At 44.1% G+C, this 15,425-nt stretch overlaps 1 protein-coding gene across 12 annotated transcripts in view; it reads right to left on the bottom strand.

The window, feature by feature from the left end:
• Positions 1-15,425, bottom strand: part of ERC1 (ELKS/RAB6-interacting/CAST family member 1) — a 399,110-nt gene that overhangs the window by 78,154 nt on the left and 305,531 nt on the right. For all 12 annotated transcript variants that reach the window (XM_079937377.1, XM_079937384.1, XM_079937381.1 and 9 more), the window contains one exon: positions 8,049-8,193. In XM_079937377.1, coding sequence (XP_079793503.1) covers positions 8,049-8,193 — 145 coding nt within the window. The remainder of the gene's footprint in view (positions 1-8,048; positions 8,194-15,425) is intronic.

The raw sequence follows: 15,425 nt of genomic DNA, 5'->3' as shown, positions 1-15,425 counted from the left end.
TTTGGATATTTCTGGTGACCTGGCTCATTAAAGTGCTAGGGAGGCCTGAAAGGCGCATGTTCAAAACGATCTTCAGAGGCACCTAATTTTAGAGTTGACTACTATTAGGCTGCAATCTCACACAAGGCCAGGAGAAACATGATACCCAATCCGGAGTGCCATATTGAGGCGCACCACCGGCAACACCACAAACTTTACGTTAAGCACATTCTCTACCTTGAAAAACCGCTACCGCAAACCCTGTTTTAGCACTAAAGCGCATCAATTTACTTAGTTAATTAAATTCTTACACTGTGTAAAATCTTTGAAATACAGGGGGAAAAGCTCTTGAACCTCAGCTATAACAGATGTTCATTCTTTGGCAGTCACTATTTTCTAGGAGCTTTTAACAGCTTTTCAATCTCTATTTGGTCTTCTTAAGAATGCAAATTTACTGATTCTTAAATTCTGCTGTTCAAAAGATATCTTAATAAATGATGTGTAATATTTTGGGGCCAGATTTCCATATATCTGCCCATGTACATATATGACAGTAACAGTATTTTCACACCCGAATCATTTGTGATGGTAATTTAGGATTACGACCATACATGTTTTCAAACTTGGCTGCTTAAAAATCGGTCTATCTGATTTCAGATGCTCTCTGAGTTCTCAATCAGAATTCTCTAACTCTCATTAATTCAGTCAACAATTTCTAAGATAATTGTTGAAAATGACAAGGTATCTGTTGACGTAAGATCGGGAATAGATTTTGGCCTGTCAGGATTCTGACTTTTTAAACTGAGCACAGTCCATTATGGTAATTTATTTTCACTGTAATTTAGAAAAGAGCTTATTCAAGTACTATTTATCACGAGAGAATTACTGGGTCATTAATAATACAGCTAAAGGCTACTGAAATCTCTAACCAAAAGCCCACAATGATGGCAACACATTTCAGTGTAGTGATCAGCAGTGTTGGCAATGGAGGGACATGATTTGTTCTGAATCCCAGCTCCATCGCTTACTAGCTATGTGACTTTGGGCAAATTACTCACTGTCTCTCTCTTAGCATCTCCTCTGTACAATGAGGATAACTGTACTTCACAGGGTTGTTGTGAAGAGTATATGAGTTAATTCATGTGAAGCACTCAAAACAAGAGTTAGCTCAATAAATTTTAGATATTCTTATCTTGAATAATGTTTTCAAGAAAGCCAGATAGTACGGGTGATTTAATTTGGTCATGTACATTGTCCACGGGAAGGGCATTCTGTAACAGGTAATGTTATAGTTTTATATCACTCCTCTCGTCCTTGAATACAAATATCATTTAATTCCATATTCACTTTTAATAAGTATCCACACTGGTTCAAAAGGGACCAAAAGAGGCGGTAGGAATAGATTCTGTGGAGTACACTGGTCTGAACTGACTCCTGCCAAGAGAAGTTTAGTGGGGGAAAGGGGAACCACCCTAAACCAGCCTTCTTTTTACTCATGTTTAATGAGATCCTCAGACCAAGGTCAAGGAGCACAGGAAACAGTTATAAATCATGCCACCTGACGGGAGAAGGAATAGGAGGGGCACGTGCACTGGGGCAGGAAATCTAGGTTGATTTATTTGCATTGAGACAATTCAAGAGGGATCAGGAGACTCAGAAGGTTTATAAATTCCCTGTGGCATCATAAAAGGCAGCGGTCTGACAATAGGAAGGGCAAGCTAGATTTGACGCTAGAAAAGAAGGGAAGGGTCTTATCAAAGTTTTGTGAAGAATTTTTCTACATCTGGAATTGATGACAAAAAAGATGGAAGAGATGGAAGAAAGGAGGCTGGGAGGATTCCAGATTTCCCCACATCTCCCAGCCTCTGGACTTCACTTAACTCCAAGCAAGCAGAACTCATCAAAATATGATCTATTTCTTTGTAGGATACAAAAAAGGTTTCAAGGGGATAGTGAGTAACCAGGATTTCTTTTTTAACTTTAAAATGCAATACTTACTACTTTCATAAAGTAAGGAAATTCCTATAGACAGATTTAAACAATCCTTACATATGTGTTTTCTTATGCTTTACAATTCCTTCTTTTAAAACTGTTCCCAATGTCAGCAATTAGCAGGTAATATAGCTATAAGTAAATATATTGACTTGTCAAAAATTGGAAAATACATAACTTTAGACCTCAAAATTAATTTTATCTATCCATGTAATATTATAGATGAGGAAGATAAGACCAGAGAGGTAAGTTAGGAAGCTTGTGACTTGATTCATTAAAAAAACCGAAAGAATAAATTAGTGGCCAACACTTACATTTCAAGAGATTTGTAAGTGAAGGGGGTCAGAAAGTAGAAACTTCCAGTTATAAGATTAAGTCCTGGGAATGCGATGTACAGCATGGTGATGAGAGTGAACAATACTGTGTTGTACATTTGAAGGTTACTGAGAGTCAAGATCTTAAAAGTTTTCATCACAAGGAAAAAAAATGTAACTGTGTGGTGACGGATGTAAACTAACCTTACTGTGGTGATCGTTTCACAATATACACACATATCACATCATTATGTTGCACATCTAAAACTAATATAATGCTGTATGTCAACTACACCTCGATTAAAAAAGAGAGGTTTATACATATGGATTCTCTGTGTGTGGGGGCGGTATGGATGACTGGATTACACAGGGCTCTCGTCTTGCAGGGTCACAATGAGCTGGAATTAAAAGCGGCGGCCTCTCTGGACAACGCACGTGGCCCCCAGTTCATCATGGTCTCTCCTCTCGTCTTACATGCGTCCCTCCCCTCTTGAGTTATGGCATCTGCCTGGCCCACACAGCCCTCAGGCTTGGGGCTATAAGGCATCTGAATAGTACGCTGTAGGTTGTGAAGTGCTGTGTATCAGTTGATGGGGTATTACTGCTCCAGATGATACACCTAGTTTATCAACAGAGTTGGAGCTGGAGCTGAGGTCTGGAGCTGGAGCAACAGTTACCGGTGGGGATTCCTACATTTGAAGAGGACACTGTGGCTCAGAGTAAACGCAACAACTTGTAGGACAGCAAGTGAACAGTGCTGCTGCTTCTTTCCTCCTCCCTCTCGCATTTTAGCTTCTGCCCAAAGGAGGACGAATGTGTGAATGAAGAAAAGCAAAGAATGGCTTTGCTAATGTAAGGAAAAAAACCAGTTCCGTGGCTAGGAAATTCCAAACTACAAAGATGAGTCTTGAAGTGAAGATTAAAGCAGAGATTAAGCTGAGGAAGTAGAAGGCAATTCCAGAGATGAGGGCAGTGAACGGAAAATGCTTTGCATCCAGTTCCTTTCAAATAAATCTGGATACCAGCGGCAGGAAACATGTAGCTGATCCTAATGTTTGTAGTGGTTTAGAGGAAGAAGTATGTATACTGAGTACTTAATATGTAAGAATCTAGAACTGAAGGGAGATAGGATAATTAAAACGAGATGAGCACGTTTATCTGACCAAGTCAATACGGGCTGTTGAATCATGAAATAAGGATTGAACTGTAATCGTCTACTCTGTCAACTTCTGGATATCGGATATTCTAACCAGCAGAAGGTTTTCACTCTCTCTGATCACCACGTACCAGCCACCTTCAGGGGATAACGTCACACAGATGGCTGAGAGGCTGGCTCGTGGACACGGCAAGTACAGGACAGAGCAGGCAGGCCAGACGCCCGTGTGTCCTCTGAGAGATGCCTGCTGCGTCCCAGCACCTGGCATCGCGGGTGCGCGGAGGCTGGCCTCATCACCAAGAACGCCGGCGCTTGGCGAGGCGGCCAGACGCCTCTGGCTCTGCCCCCCACGTGCAGCCTCTGCAGCACTCCCGCTACCTCAACATTTGCTGTTTATTTTTTCCTTTGTTCACTGACAACTCAGGAGCTCTCTGTAGCTTCACCCTATTGCTGTTCTCTTTTCATAGAATGTAAAATCGTTTTGTTGTTCTCTCTCCAATGTTAGATGTCACTTTTAAACTAGTTTTAATACTATGATGAATGGGTTTTCCCAGCTGCTCCAGAACTGGTGGCCCAGGCCCAACGCCGGGGACAAAGGAGAGCTCAGCAGGTCACATGCTAGAGAGCCCACAAGGGGGGTGGGGGGGGGCAGAAAAGGCACCACCGTCCACCAGGCCAGCCCCTCACAGCTCATGCCTTTTCTGGGTTGCGACTGGTGTGCGGTGATGCTAAGTCTGGCAGAAGGAGTCTTGACGTCACGGGGAGCAGACAGTCATGCACAAGGGGGGCCCCTGTGCTCAGTGAGAGAGGCTCAGAGGATTCAGCCCTAAATCCTAGAGTCTTCAATCTTGAAGACGGGGTTTGAGTAGAAGAAAAGGAAACAGGCTTCTCCTTCCTTTGTTTGGTACCTACTCAGGCATCGGACTTGTTGGTTTGCCTTGTGCTTATCTGAGAGGAGAAAGGACACCTAGAGACAGAGAGCAGGATGGACAGAGGAGCACGTGGCAGCCGACACGCTCTCTTCAGCCCAGCAAGGAGCAGCCAGGTCTGAGTCTTCTGGGCACTGCTCACCCCTCGGGGGTCAACGCTGGCCAGAGAAGCAGCATCAAAGGGCTGCAATGGCATCAGAGGACCCCAACGCCAAAGGAAGAGGGAGAAAGGCATGAAGAGGACAGAACCTGTCCCTTCCTGCTGCAGGCCCCTCTTGGGGGCGGAGGCAGGCAAGAGAAGATGAAGCGAGTTCTGCTCTGATGCCTCATCTGCCTTCTGAGTCAGAGAGTAAAGTGGTCTTTTCTAGAGCTGAACATACACATGGAATCACACAGCACGTACTCCTCTACATCTGAACAGTGTCTCACCACAGGAGGACACCACTGTTTGCTTGTTCACTCACTTCTCATAGCAGCCAGCCTTCCAGGCCGCCTGCACTGGTCCCCCCACGTTGTAGGTGGCTGGTGCACGTGCAACAGGACAAGGGGAAGTGATGGTGTGCCCCTTCCGAGACAGGTTATAAGGACATCGTGGCTTCCATCTTGGCTGTTCTCTTCCCCTCCCCTGGATCATGTGCTTAGGGGAAACCAGCCCCATGTCCTAAGTAACCCCATGGAGAAGCCTAAAAGGTACAGAGCCCCGGGCCATGTGAGTGAGCCCTGTTGCCCCGGCCAAGCGTCAGGTAACTGCAGGCCTGGCCAGGAGCCTGACTGCAAACTCATGGGGACCTGAGCGAGAACGACCAGCTTGGGCCGGTGTCCTGGGCCTGCTCAGCGGCTGTCAGAACCCTTAGTTCCACCTGATGAAGCAACAAGTCAGGGGAGAAGTATCACGCAGGCACCCTGTGTGTCACAGGCAGCTCCCTGGAGACTAACCAACTGGTAACAGGAGAGCGGGCAGAACGTAGTAAAAGACAATCACTGAAAGCAAGATTCACTTAATTCAGATATTTTTTCATACCGGACCTACTGAAATACTTGGGGCAGCAGTGAAGTCCCCCCTTTTCCATCAGGGACTTAGGGATTAGGGAAATTAAGCGGTCTTATGAGGCTAAAGAAGTAAAATACAGAAAACACAACAGAAAACGAAGCAAGTCTGTGCAAATGCTTGTCTGAAGAGGACAGGATCCCCCCACTGCCGCCAGGACCACCCGGGGGTCACGCAAGGAAGGAGAGCGGGGACCGCTGGGAAAAGACTGCAGGGACAGGAGGGCATGTTTGGTCTGGGACAGTGAAACAGAAGGCCAGAGACCCTGTGAGCAGGCTCGGCCAGGTGAGCAGGTGACAGCACGTCTGTCTGACAATCAGCTCACTTCCCCAGTGACAGACACGTTTCCACAGAACATGCACCAGGAGACCTCAGCTCATGACACAGCTCTGCACGGACACACCGCTCGTCTCAAGATCTGGGTCCTGTCTGAAGACACTGACTGATTCTCACTAACTGCTCCCTAATGGAACAGGAGACGGCACCCACCTCCTAGCTGGGAGGATGACGCGCAGACCCAGGCAGCCCACCTGAGTTTTCTGCACCCACGACACAAGCACAGATGCATCGTTTACGACCCCTCCAGCCTCCTCAGTCCGCTGAGCTAGCCTTATCCATTCATAATTCTCCTGCTGAACATAACGGAAACTGATAATCTGTTCAGAAAATGGGAAATGAGGACCAATTAGAATCAGTTACAGCTCTTAAAATGAGACAGGTTGAGCAATGTGAGCTGGGTGACAAACCGCTGATCAATTTTTTTGCTCCGTTTTCTTCTGTGATATGAAAGAAGTCTCTCTCTCTCTCTCTTTCTTTTTTTTTGTCAAGCTAGGTGACCTGAAAATGTTTATGTGGCAGAATTCCCACAAATGATGGATAAAGTGGTTGAACTTGCAATAAAGGGAGGCCCCCAGAGCACCTTTGTTTTGCTTTCCCTTGTGTCACTGGCACCCAGGAGAGGGTGAAAGCTCATAGTGAATTCCATCTCTTAAAGGGATGAACGTCCAGGGGTACCAGAGCTTAAGTGGGTAAAAGTTTTCTTTCACTTGCAAATGAGCACTGGGTTGTTTTTTGCTGGTCATCTATCTATCTTGCAGTAGGGAACATCTTCTGGTGTTTTCTCATCAATGTTTCTCATCTGGTGTTTTCTCATCAATGTTTCTCTCATTTTTCCACATAAAGTCTATTTATAAGCAGTTTTATTAGTCTTTAAAATAGAGAAAATATCTTTATTGTGTAAATAGTGATTCTTGTTTATTTGAACATTAAATATGATGCTAAGACTTCCCTGGTGGCGCAGCAGTTAAGAATCCGCCTGCCAATGCAGGGGACATGGGTTCCATCCCTGGTGTGGGAGGATCCCACATGCTGTGGAGCAACTAAGTTCATGCGCCACAACTATTGAGCCCTCATGCCTAGAGCTGATGCTCCGCAACAAGAGAAGCCACCGCACCGCAACGAAGAGTAGCCCCCCCCCTCGCCGCAACTAGAGAAAGCCTGCGCACAGCAACAAAGACCCAACACAGCCAAAAATAAATAAATGAAAAATGATGCTATCAATTGATGACTGATCCTCTAAAGTAGAAAAAAAAATTCCTTCACTTGAAAACTTTCCTACTCTGATTACTTCAGGCAGAAGGGAAAATGTGGGCAGCCCAAACGTACAGAAAAGTGGCGGAGGATGAAGGGGATGACCCGGAAGGCAGGAGGTGGACACTCGTGTAGAACAGGAATGCCGGGAACAGCACTGAAGATGGAGAGGACGCAGACTCTGAAATTCAGCTTTCTCCTTATCTTCAAAGGGGAAAAAGATCTGCCCCAGTTTTAAAATTGTGGCAAAGTATACACAACATAAAATTTACCATTTTAACCATTTTTAAGTGTGCAGTTCTGTCCATTAAGTATATTTACATTGTTGTGCAACCATCATCAATGAGGAAATTTCTAGCTTTTATTTTCACAGATGAAAGGCCTCACGTTAGTATTAAGCATTAAATTTGGGGAAGGTTTTGGGTGGAAAAGAAAAGGGCAAAACTTTGCTCTTACCATCAGAGCTTACCCAGCCTTGAATAACAGGAAGTCACTTAAATGAAAATACCCTTAGTGCCTTCTGTAGCGGGAATCTGACTGGACGTAAGGGATAAGACTTTTCACCCGCTGGTGGTATGGGCACACCACCACCAGCTCCACACCACTGCTGCCTGCCCTTACATGCGGCCTCTGCCCCTGGAGGCACCACTGAGGACCCCAACAGCCCTTGCAGATACCCCACAGCACTCGCCAAGGACCACGCAGTTGTCAGTGCTGTGGACGACCCCTGCGGCCTGACCCCAAGAGACATGCAAAACCCCCCCCCCCCAAGAAAACCTTTTTCATTTCAAATGGGCAGAATTTCACTAATTTCATCCAGCCATTGCAAAAGTTAAAAAAGTTCTCCTAAGACGTGTGACACCTTCTAAACCAGTCCTCTGACCAAGAATGCTCTGTGCTTCCTAGACAAAGCAGAGGTTTGAAGGCTGAAGTCTCTGCTGGCGAAGATCAATTAGATAAAGACCAGACCTCTGGCCCGAGGTGGGAGACCTGAGTGCGTGAGCCGCGGGCAGCCCCCCCCCCAGCCCCACCAGCCATACCTGCTGCTTGAGCTGCTGCACGAGCCGGTCCTTCTCCCGCTTCAGGGCAGCCACTTCTTCCTGGGTCTTTTTCTTCGAGGATGAAAGCTCCAAAAGAGCTATATTGGCATCTTTTTCACTGATGGCGGCCAGAAGGGCTTCCTGCCTGCAAACGGAAGAAAACATCCCGATTTCCATCTAGTCCTCACAGCAATCCTCAAGTTACTAGTACCATTACCTCCATTTTATGGGTGGTGAAACTAAGGCTTCGAGAGCGTATGCAGCTGCCCAAGTTCACACTTGAAGCAAACGGTCCGGGCAGGAATCCCATTCAGGGCTTCTTGACTCTAAATGTCTTTATCAGGTTGTTATACTGACATCTTAATGAAGAGTTCCTAGATCTAGTTGTAGTTAAACTTGGACAGTAAACGAAGTTAATGACTTTTTTTTAAAGTAGGAATTATCCTGTCATCTATACATTTTACCCATTTGACTCATTCTTTTGATAAGTATTCTGTGGTTTCCAGGCAAACGAGGCACCACTAAAACTGAAAACATTTTTACGTACAGAATGTGTAACGAACTGTAAACGTTAGTAAATGGGATTCAGGAAATCAGCCAGCTGCTCCCGGGGCACTCTGAACATCTATGAATCTTTTTATCTCATCAATGCAAATACGTTTCCAGTCAAGGCCTTCCTTGGCAATGATCTGCACATTTCGAAACAACAATTTAAACTTCACTGATTCCTTGTGGTTTACCTAACAGCTATTTTTGGGTTCATATCCAGAAGGAAAAGAAGGTGGGATTTTAGGGGAGGGGCGTTGAACTGAGAAATTGACAAAATAGTCAGAATGAAGTTGGTGAACAATTAGTCTCACAGTCCAAATGCATTCCTCTATAGCTCATCTTTTATGTAATAAGTCATCTGGAAGAAGACAGATCTGATTTACAGGAACTATAAAAGTGGCCTGAGCTTTTGACCTGAGGAAATGCTGGATCTGAGAACGCACTGCCCAAGTTTAACCTTGCTTCTGTCTCTTGTTAAGATAATTACGCTTCAACAGCAGTCATATGGAAGAGTTTTAGTTTAGCCACAAACTGGAAGACTATCTTTTGCACATTCTGACAAGGATATTCCATACTCAGATGGGTAGGTCTGGGGAACCCTGAACAAGCAGTGCTAACAAATGGAAGACGTGGATCAGTTTACATCATGGAAATGAGGATTTGTTTAACTAGTCTTCGCTGTTGGAAGGGAAGATTCGTTGACCTCAGTATAACTTTCCACTGTCCTCACTCTACATGAGTCTAAGAAATGGCAGATGGCTTATCCCATGAAGTCAACACCAAAGGGATAACGACAGTCTAAATATATCCACTGACCACTTGAAAAAAATATGTTAAGTGGTGAAATGAGCTTAAAGGTGAAGGAGTTCAAGATGGTCTCACTCTGCGGTTTCCTGTTAATTGCTGTCATCTGTTCCCTTTTGGGGAGCCCAGAGACTGACAAGCTGGGACGAGAAATGTGCCTTCTCAATAAGGGGGCTGCATTTCTGTGCGTCAATAGTCAGAATGACACATTTAGCGGCAGGCAAATAACAGACGACGAATGCAAGATAAATTACTCTGTCCAGTTAGACCGAGTCATGAGAACTTCTGCCGAATGCAAGATAAAAGGCGATAGGATCTGAGTTCCATTCTGTACTTAAGGAAAGAAGCGTCATAATACGAAATGGTAAAAATGATCCTATACTGTTGAAACATCTTGACTGAATTCCAAATTCTTTTATAAATGATATGCTTGGCCAGCTAGTGTGGTACAGTTAATCTCTGGGGTAAAATGTCACATTCCCCAAATGCAATATGATATAACAGGTGCCAATTCATATTCTAAATTTTAAAATAAAGGATGTGGCACTGGCGTCTGAGCCATTGGAATGGTGCCTTTTTTAATAAGATATATATTTTGAAGTCTTTTTTTCTTTTTCTGTACGATTCAAATAGAAATTTTATTATGTCATTGATGCTATTTACTTTTTATTGAGCACTGATAATATATTATGAACTGCACAGAATCAAATTTTCTCTCCCACACCCAAGGCTCTCACCCTCTAAAAATTCCCTAGCGGATTAACATAACACTGTCCTTTCCATTTTAAAACTGTACTCTCGGTATTGACGTCTACCTGTGTATGCGCCCATAAAGGGCAATTCACAGTCAAGAGAATGAAATGTCTTGATTGCATATGATCATGTAAACTCTGGGTAATGTTAGTATCTTTTGTGGGTTTATTAGCTTTCAGGTTTTTCTCTTGTTTTTGGAAGGGGACAGAGACTGTACTGTTTTCCCTATAATTTTGGTAAATTTGAAACGGACACCATGGGAAGAACAACTTCTTGAAAACAGTTTGGAGGACAGGAACAAAAATAAAGCTGGTAAGTAGTAACAGCCGTCTAATTTATGGGGAATAAGAAAAACTCTTGTTCCCTCAATCCATGTGATAGCAAAGACCATATTTGTAGTTGAGCTTACGTGGTTAAGCTTTACAAAGAACATTCAAGTGTCTAAGCTAAGAAATTCTAAGCATACCCTGCCTTTCAGAGGGAGTGGAATTTGGAGCAAAAAAGCAAATAGCAAAAAGGATTTTATTTTAGTAGCCACCTATTCTTAATACAACTGCTTCTTTGAAAAACAGGTATTTTCTGATAACAAAGTAATGTTCATTCATTGCTGAAAAATGGCAAGATACAGAAAACTGTGAAGAAGGAAATAAAAATACCTGCAATAATTCCTTTCTAAGCAGAGTCAATTACTTGAGAGCTGAAAGGCAGCTATTCTAACACTAATACGGCTATTTCAAAGAGAATGAACCTTCCTGGGGATTAATAATCAACTTCAAAAGCTTTACTAATCCAAGGCTCTCCACAGAAGAGGAACACTTGCTGGTGGAACACTTCCTGACTTCATTTCCCATAAGCCCATAGGGAGTAACACCAGCACATGAAACACAAAAGGGAACATACATAGGCCACAAGCCCAGACAAAAGAAGAACTAAGATGCTCTTCCTGCCAAATCACTCTCCTTGTTCTCTTAGTGGCTTTTCCTCAGTTAAAAATAAAAAAAAATGAAAATGTGCACACAGGACCTTTCAAAGTGATTAGTAATTCCCTACTGCATGACTAACAGGCCCCCTGACTTGCATAATGAGTAGGTAGTAACAGAAATCCAACTTTAAGTCATTAGTCTAGTCACACCATCCCTGGTGCTGTAAACTACCAGAACAGTTGAACCTGCCCTTTGACCTGCAAATTCTAATAGAATCAAGATGTCTCTAAAAGTTCTGCTGTGGCATTTGAGCTTCAAGAAATGGTAAGACCACCTTCTCTGTCCCCCTCCCCCTTCCAGCAAATTTCAGAAACAAGAGGCAAATACCCAAGGCAAGTGGAGCTCAAAATCCTGCTGGTACCTCCTGAATCCTTAAGGACAACACACGAGCCCTCTCTTACTAGTAAACGACGGTGGTTAGCAATTTAAGAGTGAGTCCTAGGTAAGCGTGCGTTTAACAGAAATGCAAGACAGAAAAGGAGTATGAATGAAGGGATATTATAACAGTTTATTTTTCCCTCTTCCTCCAACTGGGTATTCCAAACGGAACGATTAAATAATCGTGTTTCATAAGTTTCATAATCCAGAAAACACGAGGAAAGAGAGCAGATGAAAGCAACAGTGAGATCAGTAGCTTTGGACGTATTACTGTCAAAGACATGTAGGCACAGCTTACTCCAATTTTAAGATGAATCTGAAATCCAGATTCTCTTACTGATGCCTCCTTTACTTGTAATTTAACCGGTTAACTATCCGGGGTGAAATCTCTTTCACCCCTTCATTTCCCTTGGCGAGGAGGTCCTCCAGCCTCCCTCACGGAGGCCTCAGAGGGTGTGGCCGATACGCCACCTTACGAAAGCTCAGTGGGCAAGCCTGGCTGAAATACCTGAACTTCCAAATCTGGTCCCTGAACATCTCCTTATGTCCTCTCTAGGGAGCCTTTACTTAGATACTCAGCATTACCTTTAATATAAAATGTCTACACTAAGTCAGGTCTTCCATCCGTCATAACGAATCTCCCGTTCAACATTAACTGAATCACCACACTTCTAGGCCCACAGCCTGAGAACACTGAAAAAATTTGATTTCCTCTTTGTTCCCCAGAACCAATATGCAAGTTTTGTGGATTCTTCCTTTCTAATAGTTTTTAATGAACCCACCACTTTGTACCTGCATGTTCACTATCAGGGTCCCCAGCATCCTTTTATCACAGGCCTGCATGATTCTTAAAACGCCTTCTCTGACCTCACTGCTGTTCTCACTGTCCTGCTTCCAGCATCACTTTCATCAGGTTTCTTAATGTATTAAACACTTGGGCCTAATATCTGACCAGCTACAATTTTCTATCTACTCCTTCCTCAGTGTCTTCCAAGGACTGTGTGTCACTGAGACATGACTTGTTTTCACTTAGTTTTATGCCACACGCTCTACCTGAAAGGCCTGAGCTTTCTCCTCACCGGCTGCTAACTTCTTTCTGTTCAGCATTCCCTTCCAGCACTTTCACAGTTTAGATTAATAGGCATCTGCTCTGTGAAGGCCCTTCAATTCTTCTACATGGGTCTGCTTCCCCAACTATACTATGCTTATGGCTTATGTCTTTAAAGTTTTCTTTTAATGTTGAGTTTCTTGGTCTTTCAATTAGTTGCTTTGCTAATTTTTAAACTTTTTTTCTTCTTAATTGTGGTAAAATACACATAAAATTTACCATCTTAACCGCTTTTAAACCAAGACCAGGGACAGGAGGCTGTCACCTGAGGGGGGGGGGTGGGCGTGCCCCCAGGACTGGGAAAGTGAGCAGTGCCAGGCCCCTGCTGCCCGCTGCCTTGCTGCAAAGTGCTCCCTGGGCTCCCAGTGGCCAGGTTACAGCCCAGGTCCCATCTGCTTAAGCACCATCCATTCTCCCTGAGCCAAGAGCTTGGCCACAGGGGCCACGCTGGCCAGTGGCACAAGGTTCCAAATGCTGCTTCCCAAGCTGGCTGACCAGAGGCTGCAGCTAGGATTCCCTGCCAGGGGTCTGCGGGTCCCCAGGGACCTGACACAGATTTTCCAGGGTTTAAACACCTGTAAAAAAATGTTTGTTTTCATTTTGCTTACTCTAAAAAAGGACCCCCTAACCAGTCACAATGACAGAACTATTTTGTGACAACTAGAAATGAAAAGGTTTTCACAGATTAAAAAAAAATACACGTAACATTTACCATCTTAACCGTGTTTAAGGGTACAGTGCCGCAGTGCCAAGGACATTCATACTGCAGTGCAACCGTCTCCAGAGCGCTTTGTCTTGCACAGCTTAAACTATGGATTAAACGATCCCCAGCCTCCTCCCGAAGCCCCTGGCAAACCACCCTCGCCTTGTCTCTATGAATCAGGCTACTCTAGAGCCTCACGTAAAGGCAGCCACACAGTATTTGTCCTTCTGTGACTGGCTTACGTCCCTGAACATAAAGTCCGCAAGGTTCATCCCTGTGGCAGCATGTGTCAGAATCTCCCTTTGTTTCAAAGCTGAATAGTATGCCACTGTACGCAGCCGTCACGCTTTGTCCATTCATCAGTCGATGGACACTGGGGTTGCTTCCACCTTCTGGCTATTGTGAATGCTCCTATCTTTAATTTTTAAAATGTATTATTTTCCTTCTAGAGGTGTGGTTCACGACTGTGAATACCAAAAGCTTGCACATATTGTTAATTTTCTACATTGCATGTGCCTGAACCATTTACACTTTTTTCTCTTCTTTTCTTTTGGCTTCAGTTACTCTATACTCTGATATTATCTGCCAGTCTTTTTTTTTTTTTTTTTTTTGCCTAAAGTCTTTGCTCAGAAACAGCTGGAATACAAGCTCCACGAAGGCAGGGTGTCTGTCTATTGTGTTGTGTGTCCCAAGTGCCAAGAACGGCTCCTGGCACCAGCAGGCACTTCATACATGCACCCTGAACCAACAGCTCCTCCAGTTCTGACTCCATTCCCATCTGCCATAGTGGTTCCCAACTGCTCCAACGTTTTCACTTATTCTGAAGCTGGGCTTCACTGTATTTTATTTATTTATTTATTTTTAAAAGGGCTTCAAATGCTTGGCTTTTTTATTTATTTATGGCTGTGTTGGGTCTTCGTTTCTGTGCGAGGGCTTTCCCTAGTTGTGGCAAGCGGGGGCCACTCTTCATTGCGCTGCGCGGGCCTCTCACTATCGCGGCCTCTCCTATTGCGGAGCACAGGCTCCAGACGCGCAGGCTCAGCAGTGGCTCACGGGCCCAGTTGCTCCGTGGCATGTGGGATCTTCCCAGACCAGGGCTCGAACCCGTGTCCCCTGCATTAGCAGGCAGATTCTCAACCACTGCGCCACCAGGGAAGTCCCACTGTATTTTTAAGGCTTTTTTTTTTTTTTTCAGTCCAGCAGCATGGAAAGCAACTGAGCAGAGGGTTAGAGTAGGGGATATCAAAATTTGAAAACATGAAAAAAACCAAGACTAGAAAGAGACCACTAGCTCCGGCCAATTCACATTTCATTAAAAGAAGAGTTTTGCTTTTCTCTAACTAGACAGAGGACAACTGGAGAAGTAGGTTCAATTCTGGAGGTCATTATTCAAGAGGCAATTAAAAGTAGAGGGATCCAAAGGAAGGTGACAGGATGGGGTTATATAAGGGCATATTAATCCAAAAAGATTTACCCACAGAGCATGACTGATACTAGAAGAGCAGAAACAGGAAAGGCAGAAATAGGATTTTTTTTTTAGAAATAGGATTTTAATCTGTGTCTCTCTAGAAAGCACATATGACACTAAAGGGAGGACAGTCACAAAGATACATATTTCAGTTTATAAAGTGATCATCTAACGTATTATCTCCTATTAATAAGTAGAACTGGGAGGCCTAAAAAATGACAGGGCTTCTCCTGACTAGGTGTGTAAAGAGGTTATCAGAGGTACTGTACAAATGATTTTGCTTTGAGTGGTAAGTCTGTCCTTTTTAACTGTAAGATTCCAGCAGAGCGAATGAGATGAAACAAAAATGCTAACTAAGTGCCAGTAAATTGTATGGGCCATACGTGCAGAAGTAAGTGACACCGCAGACAAAGAAAATCACCTGGGACGGAGGACATGGGAAGTCAGTGGGCCTTATTTTGACAGAGATAATAAGAAAGACAGAGAAAGTGATGTGTATAAAAGCACAGGTCGTGTGAGGACATACGGCATGACTGGATTGGAGGGTTTCTATAAGGAAAGGACAGAGTGAGGGGGATGCTGAAAAGGTAGCTTTGAATCGGAGCACGGATGGTCTGGAATGGCAGGAAGG

Source organism: Stenella coeruleoalba (genome assembly GCF_951394435.1).
Source record: "Stenella coeruleoalba genome assembly, chromosome: 11".
Taxonomy (NCBI): Eukaryota; Metazoa; Chordata; class Mammalia; order Artiodactyla; family Delphinidae; genus Stenella; species Stenella coeruleoalba.
The sequence above is the reverse complement of the archived record's forward strand: the minus strand, read 5'-3'. Positions and strand labels throughout refer to the sequence as shown.